The sequence below is a fragment of the Spea bombifrons genome, chromosome 5, assembly GCF_027358695.1.
Source record: "Spea bombifrons isolate aSpeBom1 chromosome 5, aSpeBom1.2.pri, whole genome shotgun sequence".
Taxonomy (NCBI): domain Eukaryota; kingdom Metazoa; phylum Chordata; class Amphibia; order Anura; family Pelobatidae; genus Spea; species Spea bombifrons.
In genome coordinates, this window is record NC_071091.1 from 10,489,749 (window position 1) to 10,505,386 (window position 15,638).

The following is a 15,638-nucleotide window of genomic DNA, read 5'->3' on the forward strand; positions in this document are numbered from 1 at the left end:
GGTGGAGCACCGGAAGGTCACGTCACGCGGGTGCTCCACCATAGAAGCCCCGGCGAAAGTGGAGGACAGTAGCGGAGGTTGTCTGGGTGCAACGCACAGACACTCCCCACAGGCTGTCAGGGAGGAGGATCTGGGTCACCTGCAGCGGTGCGGGGGATCGGGATCTTACTGTTATTATCCGACCTCTGTTTTTATTTTTCAGAGCATTTGTTCTGGAAAAAACCCTCATCTTATATTCAATTCAACTAATCGATTAATGAAATTCGTTGGCAATGATTTTCATTATTGATTATTATCGATGTTATCGATTAGTTGTTGCAGCCCTAATTCCGTTTGAGTGCTGGTGTAATCTTTATAAAACAATGGCCAAGCCATTTATAATCGCATCATTAATGTGGAATTCCTATGAATCACCTTGGTGTTATGAGAAAAGTGAATGTCCTGTATATAGATATTTTTACAATGCGTCTGAAAGATATACATGCTGAAAAAAGCAAATCAAAGGGAAAAGATTTTGAGCATCACATCTGCTCTTAGAAACTAAAAGTAGACATGATTATTTCACAAAGTGTGTAGATACTTAGAAAATAAACCACATTTACAATGCCACTTATGGGGGAATTGGTGTTTTATGGCCATCTACTCAGCCAGCACACAACTATTTTTATTTAGGGGTTAGGATGCTAGCAGAACGCAGGGAGATTGGGAAAGCTGCGAGTCGGTACGCGGTGGGTGCAGCGCCCTCCCGCTTTGGATCCCGTACCATTTAATTACGCCCCGCCCCCTCTTACATGAGCAGAGGTGCCTCTTCATTTGAGCTCAGCGAGGGTTGTGACTTTTATACAGTCTCATTTTGATTAATGGAGTTAATGCAAAACACACAACGCATGCAGATTTAGACTTCGCTAAACTGGATCCTGTGGGATCTGAATCGGTAAACTTTCAAACTGTAAGAATGGCCAGAGGGCCCGTAGGCTCAGTGCAACGATAACGTGGGGAGAGTTCTTAACTGTCCTCCATTATACCTTTTTTGTTTTCCCCCAAAAGAAGCTCCCTGCTGTCGTCCGATTCTTCATTCTGCATAGTGCGGTTATATAGTTTGGGAGATACAGCATCGCTCTATATAAAGGGCAGCCATTACCATTTTAAACTTCACTCAATGACCACTATGATGCCATAAAACCTTATGCATCACATTTTGTTTTCATATTAAAGACACTTAGAGTGTGTGTGTGTTCACATGCACAGAATAACATGGCCTTTAAACATACCCTTACACTTAACATATGAGAGGCTTTAGTGGTTTAACGCTCAAAGTGCAAACGGGGTGAGAAATTTGCTTTAAAAAAAAAAATATAACTAACAAAAATGCAACACGGTTCAGTTAAAAAGCTGCAATAGGAGATTGTTTCTTGTGAGCCGCACCTCCTCTGGGATAAACAATCGTTTACATGATGTGTAAAACAGCAATTTATGTTCAGTCCCAATAAACTGAATGTCTCGGCACGTTCAAAAAAGACTAGGTGTATCTTTTTGAAATACGCCTCATGATTGTAAACTTGCGAGCCGAGCCTCTCCACCTAATGTATCGGTCAATCTGTCAATTCTCGTCCTGTTATACCCCTTGAATATATTAATTTTATAAAGCGCTGCGTAGATTTTTGGTGCTATATAAATAAAAGATAATACGCCTCATCTTCTATAGCTGACAAGTGAAGGATGCAGAGACCCATTGATGTCGGGATGAATGGCTGCTGGCTAGCGGGTCGCCTTAAAGAGGACTTTCCAACTCGATATTAATGTCAGACCTGTACTCCTGAGGGTTTTTTTTTTGTTTTATTTCCTAGAATCAGCTGATTTGGTTCCAGCTATACATACATAAGTACATGCATGCGCGGTGCTTTTCTACCAAGACTTCACATATTCCTTTAGTGATAATGTTGAGGAGTTGGATGGATGCAAAATTCTTTATTAGATTCCCATTCTAAAACAACCTTTCAGCAACTGAAAACGTAATGGTGGCGTTTTCTTAGTAGTACATATACCCCGGTGGTTTCTGAACTAGCGGACGCTGTATACGAGTCGGCTCCCCAATATTCTGCACATTAGGCAGGAAAAATGCAGTATAAACGAAATGCACATTAATGGAACATGCTAAAAACGAGTATAGTGTGTGTGGAATACATGTGTATACGGATCGATGTGTGCATTTGGTATAAATGGGTCTTCGCTTTCATTGCTTTTTGTATCGTAGTTCCGGGGTCAGGGAAAGTAGAATGGCTTTCAGTGTAATGAGTATTCAAAAATGAGTAATGAGTATGCAAAATACTCTTATTTGGTGCAATACCTGTCCTGATGAGTCTTAAAATACTTAGTAAATATCTGCTACATGTGACTGCGATGCTGACTTCCAGGGACTTGATAACTACTAAGATGGCAGGAATCAGACATCCTATAAATACAATAAAAACAATGAAGAGGCTCTCCATACGCGTTATCAGTCGTGCAATCATCACAAAATCCTATAATTGGCGCAATATTCTGCCTGGTGCTGCCCTGATCATGGTCCGGGTCTCTGAAAGGCTGCAGCTTTCAGCTTTTGTGAGATATTGCGACGGCTCTGTATCAGATTGTAAGCCTGCGAGCAGAGCCTCCTCTGCCTAATGGATCGGTTTGTCTTAGTCTGTCAGGTACCCTAAATCTATATATTTGAAGAAGTGCTGCGTGCATTTTTGGTGTTGTATAAATAAAAGTTAATAACATATTCTGATGGGGTGGGGTCCTCCTTCAGAATGACATCGTTCTATGTACAGCCATGTACGTTTTATCTCATTTTGTTCCAATAATCTTGCAGACCCGGAGGCTGCCATTGCTGTCAGTCATGCGTCGTTTGCTTGGATTTCTCTGCTCACCACAATAATATAGACTTTCACTTAATTTGACTGGGATCCCTTCCCTGTACTTGGGAAGAAAGCTTTTCATTATAGGAACAGTTCTTTATCCTGTAGGGTATTGATTTTGTTTGTCTTTGTATTCTGGGGATGTTAATTAAAGCCTCAAGTGTGATGCATGTTTACTTCAATCGCTGCATTCTTCAGAACCAATGATTTCATAGAATATACAGCGGCAATGAAATGATGGTTAAAGTTATTAGATAAATGGAAATTTATTCACATATGAAGAGGGTCTTGGTGGTTTTTTTTTATATATATACTTTGTGTGTGTGTGTGTGTGTGTGTGTATATATAATCTGTATATCTCTATATCACACACACCCCTATATTTATTGCTTTAGGCTAGGAGTCCATTGCTTGTATAAATTAAATGTTCTGCTGACTAATGTAAAGTTTGCATTTTTAAAGAGTCGATACAGATACGGTAGTTTCAGATTTGTTTCATATATTAGTGCCATACTTTCCCTGTGATAATCAATGGGCTTAATGTATAAAGTGTTAGTTACTTCCACTCAGTTAACATGAATCCAATTTGCTTTGTTTCCAGGAACATCATCTCCAACGAGCAATTTCAGCACTGCAGGTATATGGAGAGAAGCGGGATAACATGGTTATTCCTGTCCCAGAGGCGGAAAGTAACATCGCTTATTATGAATCTGTGTACCCAGGGGAATTTAAGATGCCAAAGCAGCTCATTCACTTACAGCGTAAGTCGTCTGGCAAAACCCTTTTGTGATTATAGCGTCATTAAATCACTGAAATTGCCCGAAAACAGCTGTTTCTTGTTTGTTTTTGAAATCGAGCCTAATTTTCAAGTTCACGGTTGCGCAGACACATGGCTTTTGACTGGAGTATAATCTTGTGGGACATTACGGCATAAATTAATCACAATTTACATATTGCAAAAACTAAATTGTTTTCTTACCATTAGCTTTCAGTTTGGATGCTGAGCAGCCAGATTATGACTTGGACTCTGAAGATGATGTCTTTGTGAATAAGCTGAAAAAGAAAATGGACCTCTCTCCTCTCCAGTTTGAGGAAATGATTGACAGATTGGAGAAGGGCAGCGGACAACAGGTAATCCTTTAGGTTTTATCTAGGAACCAAAAAAAAAGTGAGATCGATGTCGGATTTGATGTGTAACCATCCTCCATCTTTTATCAGCCAGTTAATCTCCAAGAAGCCAAACTATTACTGAAGGAAGATGATGACTTAATCGCAGAGGTGTATGACTATTGGATTAAGAAAAGGAAAAACTGTCGTGGGCCTTCCTTAATACCAGCAGTGAAACAGGAGAAGAGAGATGGCTCCAGCACCAGTGATCCTTATGTAGCTTTTAGAAGGCGGACGGAAAAAATGCAAACTCGAAAAGTGAGTATTTGTAATGAAGAGGTTTTATAGGGCAAAATGCGAGCCGTACAGACTAATTTGCTGCTGTAATGCGATGTAAAAGAGGCGTACATTATCTTTGTGCTCATTCCCAATGACACTTGGCTTAGAAAATATGTCAACCTCTTCCTTTTATGAGTGTAAATCCTACTAAATCCTTCCATTTTCTTTAACAAGTAACCCTGTTATCTGAGGCCTCGTTTCCTCCTATGGGCAAATGAGATTGTGTGCCTTTTGCCAAATGGTACTGAAAACGTTCGTTAATAATTCCGCAGGTTTTGTGTGCTGGCAATTTGTTTAATTTTTTTCAGTAGTGCCGTTATGATCATTGTGCCTAAGTCAATAAAGAGGGACAGAGCTCACTATTGGGTTCCCTATAAGAGTTTCCATGGCTGTCTTCAGCATGTTCTCCTTCTGTTTTTCACAGAATCGAAAGAATGATGAGGCTTCCTATGAAAAAATGCTGAAGTTGCGTCGGGATCTAAGTCGAGCGGTCACCATTCTAGAAATGATAAAGAGGAGAGAAAAAAGCAAGAGAGAATTATTGCACTTAACACTGGAAATAATGGAGAAGAGGTAAATCTTAGAAACGGTTGTTGTTACTATTTATCACATTGATGTGTTGATTTGCTTATTCACACGCTAACATCTGGTGAAAGTTATGAAAAGCAATGATTAGGCTAGAAAGTTAAGAACTACCACCTTGTATACAAAGATTGTCAAGTTCCGCTATAGTTATACGCACGTGGTATATTTTCCAATTTGCAAGGGGCTGCTTAAAATGCATATAAAATGAGCGGTTTTCTGCTTTATTGTGCTGATGGTAGAATGAAATCATTCCTCCCTTAATTGCAGGTATAATCTAGGTGACTTTAATGGAGATATAGTGTCGGAGGTTTTGGCACAACGACAGCCATTGAAGCCCACCTATGCCATCCCCATCATTCCTATTTCTAGTAGTCCATTTAAACATCAGGATACAGTAGAGATTAAAGCTAACAAGGTAAGACATGCACAAGTTAAAACTCAGGTGCTTTACAGAGATAAATAATTGATGTTTACTATGTTCCCAAGAATATCAAGTTATAATACTGATGTAAAAATAATCTCAGTGCTTCAATGCAAAGTATAACCAGAAACTGAACAATTTCCCCACAGTAACGCTTTTTTGATGGACTGTCTACAGGTTTTATGGGCCTTTTTGTTTAACAAATAGTGAAACGGCTAAGTATGGATATTTACCTATGCGATAAAAACCATTCCTGTATTTTCACATGCAGTCAACTGTTTGTAGATAGGCCCATCCTGGCATAGGTGTTTTTTTTGTTTGGTTTTTTTTTTGTGTTCTGTATGAAAGAGCATACTTATTGTATGTAATTGAAAATATGCAACAATTACAGTATTAGGACAAGTAGAGATGAACAGATCTAATCATGCAGCTCTTAACTTTCAGTTAGATATTAAAATTCTCCCACAGCAGCAGCAGCTGTCATTTACAGTTGGCATGGTTTAACACGTTAGTGTTATTTTCATACCCAAGTAAGACGATGATGTAAAATTTAGTACAAGCTTAAAGTGTTTTTGGTCTGAGGCACTTTTTATTTGTTTTTTCAGCAAGAAAAATCTGAATTTGTACGACCGAAACGAAAATATGAGAAAAAGCCCAAGGCCCTACCCTCCTCTCCTGCTGCTCAACAGACAAGCCCTGCTGCACTGCCAATATTTAATGCTAAAGACCTGAATCAGTATGACTTTCCCAGCTCTGATGACGAACCTATGTCCCAGGTATGCTATTATGTACACGGCGCATGTAGCAAGGCAAAAATAAAATTCAGTAGAATCTTCTTCTTCCTCTTTGCATTTCACACAAAGGCAAAAGCTGTCTCTTTTATTCAAAATATTCATTAATTTGGATCATTCATAACAAAGTATGTTTGTCACTTTTAAATACAATTGCATAATTGGAAGTAGGGACAAATCCAGAGCCTGATATTGGGAGGGGCACTTTCACAAGCACACACGCAAACATAATCAGACACTAACACTTACTCTGACACTAATACAACCATACACACTTGGCGCACATGCACACAGACACTAACACTAAGATAACCAGACACCAACAATGTCAGGATGACTGCGAACCAGCTGAAGCTTAGTAGAAGTTGTGTAAAGCAGTAGGACAATGACCCCAAACATCAAAGTAAATCTACTACAGAATGGCTTAAAGTAAATCTGCCTTTTGGAGTGGTCCAGGCAGAGCCCGGGCCTTAATCCATTAGAGATGCTGTGAAGTGACCTTGAGAGCCGTTCACACCAGACATCCTAGCAATACGGCTGAGTGTAAGCAGTTCTGTAAAGAAGAATGGTCTAAAATTCCACCTGAACGTTGTGAAGATCTGATCTGCCTCTACCTTTTTCCACGGATACTGTGAATAATTAATGGATGTGTTCAATAGATCTAAGGCTTAAATACTGGCGATTCTGTTATATGACACTATATGACCATGTATTTCTAAGCCCACCACTACTTCAAAGTACCCCATGTTTGGCCAGTCCTATCTAATTTTTCACGGCTGCATTGCTTATCAAGCAGCTGAATCAGCGGGACTGATTTGCAATTTAACCAAAAAGACTCAAGCAATTTTAAGCCTTTTCTGGGCACCATTAATGAGGCTCTTGTGTGGCAGGAGGGGCTGCTCAATCCTAGGGTTTAGTCAGAACCTGCAAATATGCACAAAAAATACAAACTAGGGGGGCGCATGACCTAAAAAACATAAGACGCGCACCTTCAGATTCTAGGGCTGCTGCTAGAATAATAACGACCAGTAAGTACAGAAAAGAAAGCATATGCAGTGAATACTGTTACAAAAAAAAAGGTATAAATATTGGGAATTCCATCACGTTTGACATTGATCAGGTCACATTTTATGAACAATTAATGCAGAAAACTAGGTAGTGATCCAGTGGGATCATTTACTTTTTCCTGCCGATGTATAATTGTAAAAATTACTTAGACTCTTCTGATCCTCATAATTGGCTCCACTACTGTATAGGGAGACCTGATTTTTTTTTAATGACAGAGCAGGTAGTGTTAAAAAAAAAAAAAAAAAAAAAAAAAAAAGACAACACATACTTTAATTGTCTTTAACTATTTTTTTCCCAAGGTCGTGTCAGGTTCTTCGGAAGCCGAGGAAGAAAATGATCCAGATGGTCCCTTTGCTTTCCGTAGGAAAGCTGGTTGTCGGTACTATGCTGTAAGTAAAATCGGTTGTAGTAACTTAATTACATTGTTTAGACAGTTTCTGTGTAATTAAAGTTTCCCAACAATTCATTTCTAGCCTCGTTTGGACCAAGCTGGCAACTGGCCATGGTGTAGTCCGGATCAAGGAGGACTCGGAGACATTCGCTATAGATACTGCCTCACTACTCTCACTGTACCCCGCAAGTGTATTGGGTTTGCACGAAGACGGGTCGGGCGTGGTGGAAGGTGAGTTGTGATTCGAATCCAATTGTGTTATATTTGCTGTAAATAAACAGGCTCCATTGTAGAATGCAAAATGTATAGAAGGTGGGGGGGGCTAACCTGTTGAGCGGATATCATATTCTGTGCTGTGCTTTTTAGGGTGCTCCTGGACAGAGCACATTCGGACTATGACAGCGCTTTTCATCAGCTGGATGTCGACTCGCTTTCCTCTTCAGAACACTCTTCAAACAATCTATTTGCCAATACCTCAGAAATGAATACCTCGGATAAATGTTCCTCTAAAGACCTCAGCCAGATATTGGTCAACATAAAATCATGTAGGTGGCGCCATTTTAGGCCTCGGACAACATCCCTACATGAGAGTGACATTAATGACTTCTCCTATAGAACGTTTCGCAAAGGTATAACACGAACAGGCACAGCACAATCTGGGACCCAGACTTGCAGTACCTCGACATCAAGTAAAAGTAGCAGTGGTTCAGCACACTTTGGTATGTTTTCTATTTCTCTTTATATATCAACATATTCTGCTGATTTGTGATCCCTGAGATGGGTGTCTGTGCATCGAAAGAGATTAAACGTATTAAACTTGGAGCTTTAGAGGTTTTTTTTCTTTTTGTCATAAAAGTTTACTTATGTTGAAGTTTCTAAGTAAAGGTAATAATGGTGAACTGCATATGATGCTATCCATACTACGATATAATTTTGTGTTTCCATCAAACCAGTTAGTCACTCATTAGGTAAAGGAAGCTGAATAAAATGAGTATAAGCTTTGGAGGGGAACTACCTCCTTTTTAGTCTTTTGTTAATTTTAATGTCTTTTCTGTTTCATGTCTAATTCTGAAACAAACATTTAGCTTGTGGGCAGCCCCCCAACTGGATGATTTGTTTTTTTTACTGAGTAGTCTGGTTTTGATGTCCTTTTTTGGAGGGTTGAGCTTAATTTTGAGCTTTATTGTGCGGTTCAAGCTGTTGGGTAGAATGGGGAAAAAGTATATTAATGAACATTTTAAATATGCCTTTAAATCTGTTTAGTAACTAATACTGCTGCCTGATTGCAGTCCTGTATAAACGCCACCCTTTAAGCAAAGCAGTCAACGCAAAGTTGGATGTTTACTCTGCTGTTTGTACTGCAGCATGTGTGTAACAGAGGTTGTGCTAAAAGGCAGGGCACAAAAACCGATTCATAGTTTTTATACGTTTTATGATACGGAGCTGGCATTCATGAAGCGTTTGAAGCCTCTTATAATAACCTTATCTGGTGAACTGGTTCTTAGATCTACCCAATATTGGCCTCTCCAGTGGCCCTTTGAACCACTCTAGTCATTGATAATACAGCCGGACATAGTTTATAAAGGGCAGTTTTAGTGCAAAGTTCTTCAATATAATTCCAAGGCATTTAGCACCTATGCCATGTTTTTATACAGGGCTCTTCTGGTACAACCTTTTCCATATATTGGGTGCTTGCGAAGTTGGTACCTACTTTACACACAATTTATCAGTTTCAAGATAATTTTTATACACAACAGTTTCATACATAAGATTTCACCTTTGGCAGATCTATCTGTCCATCCATCTGTGTAATTTTGTTGATTATTTTGTGGTAGTCTACAACATGTTGCACATCATTGTGTTACATTATGCTTTTCAGCTGCTTCTGTATAAAATGTATTGTTAGTTTTGGTAAAGTTAAGGTAAAAATAACACGTTGGTGAGAAGTCATTGTAGTTTACTGTGGTTATTTGAGAGCATTACAGCAAGGAGTCTGCGGGCTACGAGTCTATCCCAGGAGTCATTACACTGATGTTGTCCAAAAAAGCCAAGTCAGAACTGGGATGGGATTAGAAAGCCAGACTGTAAAGAAAAAAGGCAGATGTCGGTTTGTTTTTGCATGGAAAATTAGAACTACAAATTCGACTGTGAAGGATTGGGGCGGGGGCAGGATGGGGATCGGGAGACATCACTTACATAGTACGCGAGGCGTATGAAAGCTTTCTGTTAATGTTTGTTTCCCAGATGATCATGAAAGTGTTAACATTTTAAAACAATCACAGAACACTAAAGTCTGCAGAAAGCCTGTGGATCTATAATTGGTTAAAGTGATATTAAGCTTTATTTCAACAGTACAGATGACGGAGAGAATTTTGCAGTCAACCAAGTGTACCTGTTTGTAGCGGAAAACCTACAAGGACTATTCTTTGCAACCACATCTTTCAAACACAAAACAGAACGCTCCACTCCTCATTAGATATTTTCCATAAAAGATGAAATAATACTGGATCTCTTTAGGTCTCTGAAGCTTTAGTTACACTGTCCATGTAGTGAGAATGAGAATCTAGCAGATAATCTTCTTACCAGGGGCCTTGACTCATAGATTTGAGAGGCAACTCAAGATCAGTTAACGGTGATCATCTCTTTTGCTCCCTTTTTGTCTGTAGGGTGCCTGCTGCACTTCTACAAAGGGACCATCGGATGCAAAAAAAAAAAAATGCTGTTTACTCTTTATCATAAAAGCACAAAAAATTTACACCAAAATAACAAAAATTATTTTACTATTTTTTTGTGATTTGTGTTCCTGTTGAACACCTTTTTTTAGTTTATTTTAGTATCTTGAAGTTCTTGCTGCAAAGATGTGGGAGAGGTTTCTATCCCAGATAACAACAATAATAATAATAATAATAATAAGCTCTGGTCATAGTGACCATCAAGCAAATATATCGATCCATTACTTGTGTGGAATTGCCACCAGAATCTTGGTGACAAATGCAGTGGGGGAAGTGAACTGACAGCCCCTTTTAGAGTTTGCAGTACAGAAAGTACTCCCTCTTTGGATTCTATGGTTTTAGTAGGGGTACAAAATAGGTAAATACCACCTCAAACACATGATGACATTACACAGTGTCATGATTTATTCAACAAAAATAAAGCCAAAATGGAGAAGCCATTTGTGGAAAAACTAACTATATATAATGATTCAATAGCTTGTACAACCACTTTTAGCAGCAATAACTTGAAGTAATAATTTTCTGTATGACTTTATCGGTCTCTTACATTGTTGTGGAGGAATTTTGGCCTCTCTTGTTTACAATGTTCATTGAGGTTTGCAGGCATTGGTTTATGCACGGCTCTCTTAAGGTCCTGCCACAGCAGGTCTGGACTTTGACTTTGCAACACCTTGATACTTTTTCTTTTTTTTTTTTTTTTCTTAAGCCATTCTGTTGTAGGTTTGCTGGTGTGCTAACATTTGACTCTAGAATACTTTGCTATACAGAGGATTTCATGATCAACTTGATGGCTGCAAGGTTCCCAAAATCTGCAAAACAGGCCCAAATCATAATTCCTCCACCAACATGCTTGGCATAGGAAGGTTATAGGAAGTTTTGATAGTGTGCTAAGAAGCTCAAATCCATATTAAGTCCTCTGTTTTTGCAATCATAGAAATGTATCATTTTGGCCTCAAATGTCTTTCTTTGTATACAACATTTTACATGATTCAATGCACCAAATGTACAATAGGGTGTTACATCTGTGAAACCTGCCAGCAACTGAATAAAAGGATGAATCTGCGCAGATACTCCATCAACCATCATGATGAAGAAAACCTTTGCACTCCAGTTGGGCACCACTTTAACCAAACAGGTCATATATGAAGCCAAAGTGATCAATTTTTATGATTGCAAAAACAGAGGACTTAATATGGATCTGAGCTTCTTAGCACACTATCAAAACTTCCTATAACCTGTGCCTTTTTTCTTTCTTACATGCTTACCCCTGCTGCCCCCCAGCCTTATCTGTGCAGTATATGCCACTATTTTCTATTTACAACCCTCTTAAGTTTTGTCTGCAAATTCTCTACCTTGTTATTTTAACCCTGTATCAGAACATGTACTGCTTAGTTTTAAACTGGTTTTCACTTGCTTGGTCAGAAATGCTTTTGACTTGATAAAGGGAGGACTCCCGAAAGCTTGTCTATTATTTTAAATACTGTTAGTCCAATAAAAAAGGTATTACAAGATTCTGCAGCATTCTGGTTGTTTTTTTTTTTTTTGCATTCTTATACACTGGACTAATACAGCTGCTCCAAACTTCTGGAATCCTGAACTTGCTCTGAAAGTTAAATTCCCATTTTGTATTTGCCCTTAAATATGTTTTATCATATGGCTTTGCTTCACCCAAATACGTTTTATATAAAAGTTGCCCCCAATGAGAGCAGCACAAAATCAAATATATATTGGAGCTGTTTCTCCATGTGCTTAGCTTTTTCTCACTTAAAACCAAAATTTTGTATGTATGCAAACGAAACAATACTTATGCTCCCAGTGCCATTATCCCTCGAGTATGGTTTCAGGAGATGTACAGTATTTTATAAATTGCTTAAAATGGTTGTTTATTGTTTTCTCTTAGTTTAAGGGAGTTGTGTGTACAGATTATAATGCAGTGCTCTGTCTTCCAGCATTTACAGCAGAACAATACCAGCAACATCAACAACAACTGGCACTAATGCAGAAACAACAGCTCGCTCAGATTCACCAACAGCAGGCCAACAATAACTCATCTGCCAACACTTCACAGGTACAGAATTTTCTTTTATTCTCTTTAACCTTTTTTTTTCTTTCTTTTTAATTCGCTTTAAGGAACGGAAGTTCCCTGTTTTCATACAAGTGCAGAGGTCAGCAAATTCTGGGCTTAGAGGCAGTTGTTGGAGCTTTCCTGGTATCTACAGAAGCTGCAGCTACATTATCCCATTCATTGACCTTTCTTAATTTATTAAAAACAAAAAGTGATCAGTCACATGGATTAGGGTAACTCAGTTTTTTTTGTTTTTTTTTGTTACTAAATAATTATAATCTGAGAACATAATTTATTTTCCAATAGGGTTTCGTATCCAAGACATTAGATTCTGCTAGCGCTCAGTTTGCAGTTACAGCCTTGGTAACGTCTGAACAGCTGATGGCCTTCAAAATGAAGGATGACGTGGTCCTTGGAATTGGAGTGAATGGCATCCTTCAAGCCTCAGGTATATTTTTTATTCTAGGATTCGTTATTTTTATAGTACATGTTTTTGTTCTTGTAACGTTGACTTTGTGTCTGTATTTTCCCTTGCAGGAGTATACAAGGGCTTACACCTCAGTAGTACTAATACATCTGCAGCACTCGTACATACAAGTCAAACACCATCTTCAACTGGTTCAACCTTGCTACAGCCTTCCAATATTACACAGACTGCTAGTTCCCACAGCACTCTGAGTCACCAAGTAACTGCTGCCAACTCTGCAACAACTCAGGTCCTGATTGGGAATAACATCCGATTAACTGTACCCTCCTCCGTTGCCACTGTAAACTCTATAAACACCCTTAATGCACGCCATTTACCTAGGACTTTAAGTGCTGTTCCTCCATCTGCCTTAAAGCTGGCTGCAGCCGCAGCAGCAAATTGTCAGGTACCCAGTATTCCAGCATCATCACCTGTGGATGCAGTACCAAGGTAAGCTAAATGCCTGACTCCTGTATATGATATGACTTGATAATGGCAATGGACACTTGCTTTAATAGTGCGTCCTAAGCACAAACAACGTTGGTGAAATGCCTTGGCTCCAGAGAGAGGCCACAAGTAACATAGTTAGCGATTTTGCCTCTTGCAGGATGGTGGTGCCCACTATAATAACAATAAACAAGTTCCCAGGCTTTCCTGAGAACTCTGCAAGTTAAATACAAGTAATGCATCCAACCATGCAAGTCAAAGGAGCCCAGCTTTCTATTCACAATGTGATTAGTAAAATGTCACTATCATTGGGAACAACTAGTTCCAACAAAATGTGTGTTTAAAAAAAAAAAATGATGCAGGATTCACACATATTGGGGTGTTGGTTGGTGACATACAAAGAGCTATACTTTCATACCTAAAGGACAATGTGTGCGCGGGAACAACCACAAACAATCGCTACCACAAACTACTGGTGGTAGGGGGCATGGAAATAGTTAAAATACTACCAAATAGGACATGGGGGCAGAATTGCCAGATTTAAAAGAAAAAATGTTTTTGAGCTTATGAGCGTGTGTGTGTGTGTGTGTGTGTGTGTGTTGCTGCAGAACATTAATCTAAAATAGAGAGTCCGGTTTTTAATAAACTGTTCATTTTTTAACTTTAACTGCACATATTTTACTGTGCTGCACATTTAACACCTAACAAAATATTACCAAGCAGTTTAATAATTTTATGTGCAGGGCTCAATAAGGATCAGAAATGTTTACCTCCAGTCCCAAAGGTCCACAAACAGGCAAGTCATTTGGGATATCCTGGCTGGAGTTCAGGCAACACAATCAAAAATAAATTATTCTTGAATGCAAGTGATTTAACTCAGATCCATGATCTCTTTGCCGATCTCAAATACTTAGTTTCAAAAGCACCCCTCTCTATTCTTTATTGAAGATGTATACCCTTCTCAGTAAGGTAAAGGTGTTTTATGCTCCGCATGTCGGAACACATTATGATAGAGCGGTCCGAGTGGTCCTTCAATTGATGTCTTATTTTGGATACCAAAAAAATATTACAGGGCTATGTTTGTGCAGAATAAGGAAGGCGATCAGAAAAATGAGTGCCAGCTCGATATTATTTTGGCGTCATAAAGCATAGAAATTATCCCATAAAATGGCACAATAAGTTTGGAGCCAGATGGCTACCAGCTTCGAGGATTTTTCTATGGTATGTAATGGAGACCACAACAATCTTTCAGGGAGCTGTTTCTCTGGGTTTAATGAATATTATCATTACGCTGGGCAATAGTACAGAGATATTACATGCAGGTATTCTAACGGCATAATAACGCCGCAAATGTAATTTAAATGTGATCTGTTAAGTCTGAATAATAAAAACCTTCTCTTTTTGTATCCCTGTCCAGGGAAAACCATGAAACAGAAAAGCCAGCATTGAACAGTATAACAGACAACACAGTAGCAATGGAGGTGACGTAGTTTCTACGGACACAGGACTTTAGCCTTGGGGACTTGTTTAGGTGCTATGCATCAGTAGCATTACGAATGCAAGGGATGATGGGAAGCAGCACACCGCATTTCCATGGCAGCTGTGGGGACTCAACAGCAATCCACATCTCTCATGCTTTGATTTCTTTTCTTTTCGTACTGTTAATAGGAAACAATAAACATCTGTAAATTATGAATACAGCAATTATCTGTACAGTCCTGCATATTTGTAATACTCTTGTATATATGTTACTTGAATACAGAACTGTTCATTTGTGATGCTTTGCACTGGGGGGGGCGGTAACGGGAAACAAAACTGCAACAAAGTAAGAGTGTGAGATTGTATAGAGATGAGAAGTGTCATCACATCATGTGCATGGTGCGGAACCTGCTGTTTTATCTATTTATTGTGCCGTGTTTACAGTTTTTTGTACACTGTACCTTCATTGGTTCCTGTGCTGTAGTAAATGTGTTAGGTAGCTGTGGACTCCTTGGTATTTTGTAAATGGTATAACATAACTTGGTTCTCCATCTCTGTGTTATCATGTAAAGAAATGGTGACATACACACAAAATATAAACAAGAGGCATCTTTATAAAACCGGGAATGTACAAATATCGCAAGTTACAAGATAATAATGAAGTCTCTGAAATCTTCCCATTCACCCGCACTTTATGCGGGTGATTTTGGTACTTCAGGCACTAAGGTTTTGTTGCTGCTTTACAAACAAACCCCCTCCTGCCCCATCTCCCCCTACACCAAAAAAAGTGTTAAAATCAAGTATGCAAATGGAGTCCATATGACTGGAGTTTTTTTTTTTTTATGTC

General features: G+C 38.9%; 1 protein-coding gene across 2 annotated transcripts in view; it reads left to right on the forward strand.

The window, feature by feature from the left end:
* EPC1 (enhancer of polycomb homolog 1) overlaps positions 1 to 15,298 on the forward strand; it is a 37,238-nt gene extending 21,940 nt beyond the window's left edge. For both annotated transcript variants that reach the window (XM_053466183.1, XM_053466182.1), the window contains exons 2-14: positions 3,502 to 3,661; positions 3,886 to 4,031; positions 4,119 to 4,325; positions 4,771 to 4,919; positions 5,199 to 5,346; positions 5,958 to 6,128; positions 7,511 to 7,600; positions 7,685 to 7,833; positions 7,969 to 8,321; positions 12,284 to 12,402; positions 12,706 to 12,847; positions 12,937 to 13,315; positions 14,730 to 15,298. In XM_053466183.1, the coding sequence (XP_053322158.1) occupies positions 3,562 to 3,661; positions 3,886 to 4,031; positions 4,119 to 4,325; positions 4,771 to 4,919; positions 5,199 to 5,346; positions 5,958 to 6,128; positions 7,511 to 7,600; positions 7,685 to 7,833; positions 7,969 to 8,321; positions 12,284 to 12,402; positions 12,706 to 12,847; positions 12,937 to 13,315; positions 14,730 to 14,802 (2,226 nt within the window). In that variant the 5' untranslated portion in view covers positions 3,502 to 3,561 and the 3' untranslated portion in view covers positions 14,803 to 15,298. The remainder of the gene's footprint in view (positions 1 to 3,501; positions 3,662 to 3,885; positions 4,032 to 4,118; positions 4,326 to 4,770; positions 4,920 to 5,198; positions 5,347 to 5,957; positions 6,129 to 7,510; positions 7,601 to 7,684; positions 7,834 to 7,968; positions 8,322 to 12,283; positions 12,403 to 12,705; positions 12,848 to 12,936; positions 13,316 to 14,729) is intronic.
* Positions 15,299 to 15,638: the final 340 nt, after the last annotated feature.